This window comes from Populus alba, chromosome 1 (genome assembly GCF_005239225.2).
Source record: "Populus alba chromosome 1, ASM523922v2, whole genome shotgun sequence".
Lineage (NCBI taxonomy): Eukaryota > Viridiplantae > Streptophyta > Magnoliopsida > Malpighiales > Salicaceae > Populus > Populus alba.
The window spans coordinates 29,308,304-29,318,470 of NC_133284.1; the positions used below are offsets into that span (position 1 = coordinate 29,308,304).

Here is a 10,167-nt window from a genome sequence, read left to right on the forward strand (position 1 = left end):
AATCTACTTCTCATTAATGGTGGCTTGAAAAGAGAAACTCCCTTCGTATTGAGCAACTAGCATTGTAGAGCAATGTTGCAAGTCTTTCTTCTGGCTTTGTGTGAGTGTTCCCCCGCCCCATTTTCTGGAGAGCATGGAGATGATTTGAGAAACGTAGTTGAAACAGCAAAAGTTTTTGACAGATTTTGGTTTCAGGTAATTGTAAACACAAAATTCGTTACCGATCCATAGTGCAAATGGCCGTTTTATCCTTTTTAATTCCTTGAACTCCAGTTTGTGTTATACGGATGATACAAGATCCTTTTATCGACTTGTTCCAGTTCATTTACTGCCAGTGGCTTGCATGCATCGCCATTACCTGCTGTTAAATCAAAGATCTTGATCCAGTACCAGTAGAAGCTGATAAAATCTCAAGGTCGGCACTCGAAAGGGGAAAAAAGAAAAATGATGTGTTAACTGCTTTATGTTGTTTTGAGTACGATATGGTCTGCATCATTTGAAAGAAATTATTGCGTCATTGTTGGATAGAAACATCCACTGTTGCATTTAACTTGTGAACTGCAACGACACTGAACCTTTGTTTTTGTTTTTGTTTTTTTAGTTTTAATTGTCAATTCGGTGCAATTCGAAACACTGTTGATTGTGTTTTAAAAAAAATTAATTTTTTTATATATATTTAGATTATTTTGATATATTAATGTTAAAAAATTATTTTTTAAAAATAAAAAATATATATTATTTAAATATTTTTCTAAATAAAAAATATTTTAAAAAATAATTATTAATACCGTGTTGAACAAAGTAGAAAGAACAATGACACCTCAAGAACCTTAAACCTCGAGCTCTATTGCTTAAAAAAAATAAAAGTTCCGACTTTTTGTGGTGCAGATCTTAGAAAAACACTTTTCTTTTGAAGAACTGTAAAATATGTTTATTTGTTCATGATGAAAATGATTTTTTTTTTTTTTGAAAATACGAAAATACGACGCAATTATAACTATTTTTCATTAAAAAAAATAAAACCATAATTTATAGTAATCATTTTAATATTTTATATTATTAATAATCTAATTATGGAATATTAATTTTATTTCATTAAAACTAAAATAATTACCATGAAAAATAGTTATATTGCTAACTAAAAAAGACAAATTTTATATTAAATTTATAATGAAAATGAAATGTAGGACACTGGCTAAATATAAACATATAAAAATAATAATTAATAGTTTATATTACTAAAAAATGATCTGTTCATGTTTTTTTATTTGAAAAACAGTGAGAATTCTATAAAGAACAACTGTGAAAAAAAAATTGAAAATGTATTTTTCAAACATAGTATAAATTTAAAAAACTAATATATATATATATATATATATATAGGGGCAATTTCCGTGGATATGACTGTTCAACTAGCAGCCTCAACCTAAAGCAGATACTGAAAAGGAAAAACTCTCTCTCAACTCTGAAGTCTCAGCCCTGGCCCTAAGGGGTTAGGCCTAATGGATAAAAATGCACAAAACGACAATATAACTACCCGTTACCAAAACCAAAATATAATAGTAAATAAACACATTTCTCACCTTTTCAGCCACAAAACAATACCCAAACTAACAGAAACAGAAACCTTTCTCCCAGTTTTTGCCTCCTTAAGAACTTCGAAGCCTCCCTTTACAATCAATCTTCAACCCCTGAAATTAAGAAGAGTCATGAAAACCTGGTAATAAATCTTCTCACTTGATTTACAAAGCCATTCCCTCTTTCTCTTCAACCAAACAGACCCTTTGTTTCTCTATCACATTACCACTCCTCTAGCTAGATCTGCATTTTTTTTTTCTTCTCTATTTTCTCTATGTTTAGCTTGTTCAAACCCTAAAAAAACCCATGTGAAACAAAAAACGATAACCCCAACTCGTTTTTTGAGAGCTTTTTTCTTACCCTTCATCAGATTCAAGGAAATACGCCACCCAAAAAAAAAATGAGCCGTTTATTCGACGTTTGCCTAATTGCATCATGGTACTCCTCTAATATAGGGGTTTTGCTGTTGAACAAATATTTGCTTAGCAACTATGGATTCAAGTATCCGATATTTCTCACTTTGTGTCACATGATGGCTTGTTCATTGCTTAGTTACATTGCAAGTTCTTGGCTCAAGATTGTGCCTTTGCAGACCATAAGGTCAAGATCGCAGTTTCTGAAGATCTCTGCTCTTGGGATCATATTTTGCTCCTCTGTTGTGACTGGCAATGTATCTCTTAGATATCTTCCAGTGTCGTTTAATCAGGCTGTTGGGGCTACCACCCCATTTTTCACTGCAGTTTTTGCATATTTGCTGACGTTTAGAAGGGAAGGTTGGCTAACTTATGTTACTCTCATTCCTGTAGTCGCTGGTTGTGTCATTGCTAGTGGGGTGAGAACTTATTTTTCTTCTTTCTTTATATTTTTTTTTGTCTCGGTGCATGATCTCGCCGAATGGCGCCAAAGGACCCATTTATTAGTTTGGGATTGAGTCTTGGTTGTAGTTTATTGTATTATTCTCTTTGGGTTTTTTTTTTTTTTTTTTTTTTTTTTTTGGTGTTACTGTCATTGAGATCATTATTGGTTATTGAAAATTGTTAATTTGTTGGATTTTTAGAATGGAGAGAACTAGCTGCTGGCATTTCATGCTGCAACAAGTTAACTTAAATCTTTTTCAGAGGATCTATACCGGATTTGAATTCAAAAGTTACTGTTTATGATACCTGTTGCTGTTTGAGGTGTTCTTCTCTAGCCATAATGCTACTGAAACAAGTTCTTAAGGAAACCTCTTTAATTGGTTTAGATAATTCATTGAAAATTCTCTGTTTCCTTCACTGATGGAAAAATCATTAACAGATTCGAACTTATTTGTTTTTCTCGTTACTTGACTGAAGGGAGAACCGAGTTTTCATCTTTTTGGGTTTTTAATGTGTATTGGCGCTACAGCAGCACGGGCGCTCAAGTCTGTGGTTCAAGGGATTTTGCTGTCTTCTGAAGGGTAATGAATTTCTCTTCATTTTGCATCTCAAGATTTGAAACTGTTCTATTTATTCTTGTTCTAATATCAGAGATTGAATGGACGTGATCTGATAATTTCACTGTTTTACAGGGAAAAACTTCATTCTATGAACCTCTTGATGTACATGGCTCCAGTAGCGGTTTTAGTCCTTGTTCCTGCAGCTTTTTTTATGGAGAGAGATGTCGTTGGAATCACAATTTCCCTTGCAAGGGATGATACGAAATTCATCTTCTATCTGCTCTTCAATTCTTCTCTCGCATATTTTGTGAATTTGACCAACTTCTTGGTCACCAAGCATACCAGTGCTTTGACGCTTCAGGTATCTTCTCCAGTCATATGCACTGGAATTACTTGAGCTTCATTGTCAGAAGCAGCATGTCGCGAGCAAACATTCATAACCAAATTTATTTATCTTTTTCCTGCTAATTATTTTGTTCGTCTACACTGCATATACACATAAGCCAGCATTCATATCATATCATAGGAGTTGCCTACATACATGATGAGTAGTTTTGCGGCATTCCAAGGTTTTTGGACTCTGCTACCTAGACAGTTATGTCAAAGACTAAATTAGTTATGTTTCAGTCACCATTGGCGAGATAGTAGATTTTTGAAGATTGGTTTTTAAATATATAGTGTTTGTTCTTATAATATTGACATGATTTTGGTTAAAGTGGATGGTAATTTTATTTTCAAACTGAAAAAAAAATCAAATTAAACTTGATACAGCATTATAGAAATTTTCTGAATTCATTTATCAATTAAATCCATCTCAGAAAGGTTTTAATAATCATATTTGAATTCAAAATGGAAAAAAAATAGTCCATTTTAAGAATTAAAGTATTAGTACTTGAAAATTTCACTCTGATACAAATGTGTGATGCTCTGTTTTTTCAGAACATTTTACTTGAAGATTTGTTGCTTAATTTCTCATCGACAATTCCATGATGGAAATGAATATCAATAATGACATTAGCAATGGCCATTATGCTGCAAAAAGATTTTATTTTAATTATTCAGGGTAATCTCTACATTCGGATTAAGAAATGTGTGCTGCTTCTAGGTCCTGGGAAATGCAAAGGGGGCTGTTGCAGTGGTTATTTCAATCTTGATCTTCCAGAATCCTGTATCAGTGACTGGGATATTTGGATACAGCATCACTGTTACTGGTGTTTTCCTTTACAGTGAAGCCAAGAAAAGGAGCCGGAGCAATTGAGACATCGACGACGAGCGGTGCCTCCACAGATTGATTCTCTTATATTTTCTGTTAAATTATTTATCAGCACGAAGCAGCAACGTGTTTGAAGCAAGTTTGTGCGGCACATGCTGTGACCAGTGTTTTTTTTTTAAATCAAGTAGAGATATTCTTGCAAAGCCTTTGCTGGGCTTCCAACCTCATTCCATGGACCATGGCATCAAGGTATCTTAAAAATAGAAGAAACATAACAGTCTTTCTAAGTCACAGATACGGACAAACCAGTGATAATCCTACGTTGGAATATGTAAATGACTGTTTATCACACAACCATCTAAAAATCTCAGTAATCGCGCTGAAAGAAACTTTAGAGACATCTAATGACGGGGAAGGGACTGGCTCCCTGCATGAAAGCCATTGATGAAAATGATAAACATCCTGAAAACGATTTCCAAACCTACAAGGAAATAAATAACATTAAACTTGAGGTTTAGTCTCATTCTCATCCTCGTCCTCTTCTATCTTTGGAGCCAAGTAGTATCTGACGTAACCCATTTCAGCGATTTTGTACTCAACCACAACAGGTAGCTCTGAAGACAAGCTGATTTTAACTGTGTTTGACAATGGGGTTGCCTTCGTGAAGGAGTTCATGTACCTCAGTGCAAATGTCAATGACACTGGCTCGTTCATCTCAATGACAGTGGCATCTTCCGGCTGTAAAAATCACAACCCACATATAAGCAATCCTGTGAAATGGTACTGTTGTGATGGATACAAAACAAAACTGGATGATATTTGCGCTGATAACATACCTTGTCAACTGTGGTGTTTTGCCTGAGGACAATATTTGCAGTTCCAATATCACCTCTTGTGGAAAACTTAACACCCTCCTTTGTCACGGAGATCACAACTACATTCACATATCAAAATCATTACATTTTCAAAGTGCACACAATAAAGCAAAGCAGCCCATGGACGTGACGAGAGGACTTTTTGACAGTACCTGTATCACCAATGCTGGAAAGATCTTTACAAATCCTTGAAAACTCGGCTGAAGGCATCGTAACAATAGCATGGTATTCTGCCTCCGGGATTCCTAGGTGCTCACTATCGATGTCCATCAGTTTCATCTCAAAATCAGCAATTTTGTCTTGTGCTATTGTTCATTGCAAAAAGAGAATACAAAAACAAAAAGATCAGTCAAAATTAACAGCAATTAATTATAGTGGTTTATATCATGTCCAAGCAAAATAAAGATTAGTCACTCCCATTTGGTTTGAGAATAATTTTTTTTTTTCAAGAGGACTTTTTTTCATTTTGAAATAAAGCTGTCAAAGCTTAAGCAGCTATAGCCAAAGCACCCAATTGTACCTCATAGAAAATCAATTGCTCAAAACACAATTACATTCTTCAAGAATTTCAGAAATCAAAGCCAAAATTAATTTAATTTTATATTTGAGATGCAGTTTTCTTTTATTTCCAAGGCGAAGCTACCAAGCAAAAGCACAACCATACATCAATCGATTACGAACTCAATTTAAACATCAAATTACTGAAGAGATTCAAAATTAATTTTCCATTCGCACACCATCATTTTTTCCAGCAACCAAAACAGATCTTAACGCTTGCATAGAATATCAAAAACCTTAGCCCATCCAAAGTAAGCCTAACAGGGCAATTAAGCCCTAATTACCAAAAATAGAAAAGGAAAACAAGTCCGATCCGGGAAAAAGAAGATAACTTACTGGGACTTTCAAACATGAAAGTTACTGTATCGCTACCATCATCGCCTTTAATGGTGATGATGTCATCATTTCCAGCACACTTCAACATCTTAGACATGTTTCCAAGATTCATGCCCATTGACGTGTTACGGTCACAGCGGTAGTGCTCGAAACCCTCCGATCTGAGGAGTAGAGCCACCAGGGCAACGTGGCTGGAATCCATGGCCTGGAGAGAGAACCCAGAGGACGAGCAGTCAAAGTTTGCATCGTTGACCAGGTCCTTGATTGCCTCTAAAACTTTCTTCAGAAGAGACCCTTGTACCAGCCTTAGCTCCAACATTTTTTCTTTCTTTTCCTTTTTTAGGGTTAGGATTTCTTCTGTAGCAGTGAAGGGGAAGGGGGTGAGGGGTAGTGTTAGAGTGGGGTTGGGTATTTAAATTGGTAAGATTGTGATTGGCGGGGTTTTTGGATTTGGGGCGGTCTGATTCCCGCCACGGAATTTGGCAAATAAAAGCCGGGAAGATTTTTTGATGTTGGGAAATATATGTAGGTGAGGAAGCCCAAGCCGAATACCAGGCCCAGTATAATTTTCAAGGACAGCTTTTAAGCCCATGAAAGAGGTCGGTCGGAATAGAGTATATGAATGTGTATTGACTTTACAGCGAAGTGTAATGCTTTGTAAAGTAATCACTGCTATACCATGCAATATAATGAAATCAAATGTGTGATGTAATTATATATAATGATTGTAATATAACGAAAAAAAATTATTTTAATATATTTATAAATAAAAAATATTTTAAAAGTATATTATTTGGTAATTTTATTAATTATATATAATGAATTCTTAATTAGATTCCTCTGTTAGTTTTTTTTTTTTTTTTGTTAATAATATTGGAAATTATTCATATGATTTCTCTTCCCTCGATTACGAATATAAAAAAGTAATACATCCAACCAGACATGTAGTGAGGATTTGCACATCCACTTTTGACATACCAACTACTAATTAAACTTGTCAATGATAAAAAACTGGTGTGATTTTAGAAATCGTGAATAGGAAAACTGATGAACTTTTTTTTTTTTTTTTTGGTAGCAGAAACTAATGTAGTTTTGGAACACTTGGAGCTCTGACCTACCCATGGGATCTAGAGCGAGATGGAGAATAGGGAATTGAATAAATTATAATTTATTTTTTATGGGTTAGTCAGGTGGTAGGAATGCATGGTTTATTTATTCATTTATTGAATTGAAGCAAGCATCCAAAAAAAATTATTAATTTTTTTCTAGAATCACTAGATAATGATGCTCTAAGAAATTAAAATAGTTTGATAGCAATGTTCATGTCTTGTATAATTAGTTAATTTATTGGTTTTAAAAATTTGTTTTATCTTTTCTAATTAAGACAAGTGGTGGTTGGTACTTGATACATGTAAAAAAGTTTAGTTTGATGGGTTTGTAGACTCTTCAATAATTAAATTATTGATTTTTTTTTTATAAAATACAATATTACTAAAAGGATATACTCCGAAAATAAATATACAATAAAAAATAGAGATTTCATATCTTTTTTCTAAATAATTCATAGTTTATTCATAACTCATGAGTTTTTTACGGAGATGGTGGGCTAAAATGTAATACTGTTCCGATAATATTAAAAAAAAAATTCATAACATATATATTAATATTAATGAAAAATATGTTGACTGTTTCTCATAGAGTTGTTATAACTCTCATTCACACTTGTGAACTATTAAAGTGGTTCACTTTAAAGGTTATAATATTTATATTTATGAGCTTTTAAAGTGGTTTATCTAAAAGTTGTAACATTCATATTTATAGGCTCTTAAAGTGGTTCACTTGTAACTACCACATGATAAACTAAATATGTGGGACATATAACCATTAAAGTGATGAAAGCTTTGGCTATAAATACTGTTATTTGGTTCCCATACTTATTTATTCAATTCCCTTAAGTTTTACACCATCTGTACAGGGTAAGTAGAGTTTGGAAGTGCCAAATATTTATAAAAGAGAGAAGCAAATACGTGAGGAACATCAATGGCTGGAGGTACTGTTTCCTTATTATCAAGTCTTACGATTATGTTATAAACATATTTATTCCGCATCATAGAATCGTTAATTAAGTTTTACAAAATATCCATGACACAAGTATTAGTGAGATAAAATATTTCTAATTTATGTATTGATAAGGGAATATATCATTAACATATATATTAACGTGGGCAAAAATATCATTAATTTTTTATAAAATCATTAAATGATGGTGTCTTAAAAAATCAAAGTACTCTAGTAGCAAGGCTCATATCTTGGATAATTTGTTAATTTTTTGGTTTTAGAAATTTATTTCATTCTTCCTAGCCAATGTGACCGATAGTTGGTGTCCAATACCTGCAAAAAAGGTCCATTTTAGTGAGTTTGGAGACTCTCTGATGATTAGATCATTAACTTTTCTGTAAAAAAATGCAATAATATTATAAAGATATATTATGAAAATAAATATGTAGTAAAAAATGAAGATTCCAAACATTTTGTTCAAAGAAATCATAGTTTATTTATAGCTCACGAATCTTTTTTGGAGATAATGAGCTAAAGTGTAATATTGCCCCAATAATATTAAATAAAGGAAATATATCTGATATACGTATTAATAAGAGAAAATATTTATGATATATGTATCAACGAAAAAAAATATCACTGATATATATGTGTGTGGATGAAAATATAATGGATTCTTAAAAGATCTTTACATGTTATCTCTTACACTATATTTATATTGATGAAAATATAGTGAATTATTGATGACTTTTATACAACTAATACGAGTAGGAAAGTGTGATTCAAAATGTATATATGCTCAAAAAAGATGAGTCATTTCCTTGATGAAGCCCAAGGAAGGCTGAATCCTTTCACTAATTGAGTCCAAAGAAAGTTTTTTGAGGGGTTTATTGGCCTTTAAATATGGGCTTATCACTAAATCACTGGAGAAATATTCCTTAAAATTATATAAAAAAATAAAATTTAATTTCAGTTGAGGTGAATATCAATTTGAAAATATCATTTATTATTGAATAAAAAATACCATTTAAGAATTTTTAGTAATGGTAACAATATAAAGAGCTTGTTTGATTTTACATTTTAAAAGTGTTTTTTAAAAAAATTATATTTTTTTGTTTTTAAATTATTTTAATATATTGATATTAAAAATAATTTTTTAAAAATAATAAACGGGCTCAAAGTATACTAGTTTATATTTAAAAATAAATAAACTAACGATGGTTCTGAATAACAATTAATATCCGAGGAGAAAAAATGTAGATATTCTATGAAACAAGCCTCAAGGTCAAGGATTAATTTAAAGATTCCAGAACTCTTAGAATGTGAATGAAACTTTGTCAGTCTTTCAGGGATGCCATGGCCTCCTCTGGCCATAGCGGGGTCCACTTGTCGAAACGTTTTTGTGCAATGCCTCACCTAACAGCAAGCGGAATCTAACGCCCTTTGTCAGTCTTTCTCTCTTTCTCTCTCTCTCTCTCTACTTTAATTTTTTCATGTCTTTTTTCATTTTAAATTTACAAAAAGCTTTAAAAAAAACAAAATAGATCAGCAGTAGTCTAGTGAATTCATCGTAAACTAAAGAATTGAAATGGGAAAATTTAACATGTTTATTTGGCAGTTTAATCGTGTTTTCAAAAAAAATATTTTTTTATTTTTAAATTGACTTTTGTATGTTTTTTTAAGTAATCGTGGAATATCTGAGTCAGCTTACGTGTATTTTGACTAATCTTTTGAAGTATAGTTATCAAACTCTGCCTGAGATTTAACCTTCAAAGGGGTTGAGTCCCGAGTTTCATGGGTCAACTCGAAAAATTTTTTTAAAATATATTTAAAATCTTAATATTTAACATGAAAAAATCAAGAAAAAATCCATGTGAATATAAGCTATACATGTAGTAAATACTAAAATTTAAAATAATATTTTTTTAAAAAAATTTATCCTACATTGAAAAGATATTATATTATCATTTTAAGTTGAAGTATTTAAACCAAATTTTTTTTTATCCCACATTGAAAAAACATAAAAAAGAAATTTATGAACATAAAGTATATAAATTAAAGGGTTTCAAATCTTAAATTGAAAAAATAATTTTCTTCTTGTAAATATAGAGTATATGTATTAAAGAGCTTTA

At 31.9% G+C, this 10,167-nt stretch overlaps 2 protein-coding genes across 2 annotated transcripts; one reads left to right on the forward strand and one right to left on the reverse strand.

Moving 5' to 3' along the window:
- Positions 1-1,547: 1,547 nt before the first annotated feature.
- On the forward strand, positions 1,548-4,430 carry LOC118032913 (probable sugar phosphate/phosphate translocator At3g11320). Its single transcript, XM_035037706.2, has 4 exons — positions 1,548-2,410; positions 2,913-3,016; positions 3,128-3,356; positions 4,101-4,430. The coding sequence occupies exons 1-4, from the start codon at positions 1,979-1,981 to the stop codon at positions 4,251-4,253; spliced, it is 918 nt and encodes a 305-aa protein (XP_034893597.1). The 5' UTR covers positions 1,548-1,978; the 3' UTR covers positions 4,254-4,430.
- Positions 4,431-4,447: 17 nt separating this feature from the next.
- On the reverse strand, positions 4,448-6,413 carry LOC118032914 (proliferating cell nuclear antigen). The gene is made up of 4 exons (XM_035037707.2): positions 5,978-6,413; positions 5,236-5,388; positions 5,045-5,142; positions 4,448-4,946 (listed from the first exon to the last, which is right to left on the reverse strand). Exons 1-4 carry the CDS (start codon positions 6,294-6,296, stop codon positions 4,710-4,712), a joined length of 807 nt encoding a protein of 268 aa, XP_034893598.1. The 5' UTR covers positions 6,297-6,413; the 3' UTR covers positions 4,448-4,709.
- Between the last annotated feature and the right edge of the window lie 3,754 nt (positions 6,414-10,167).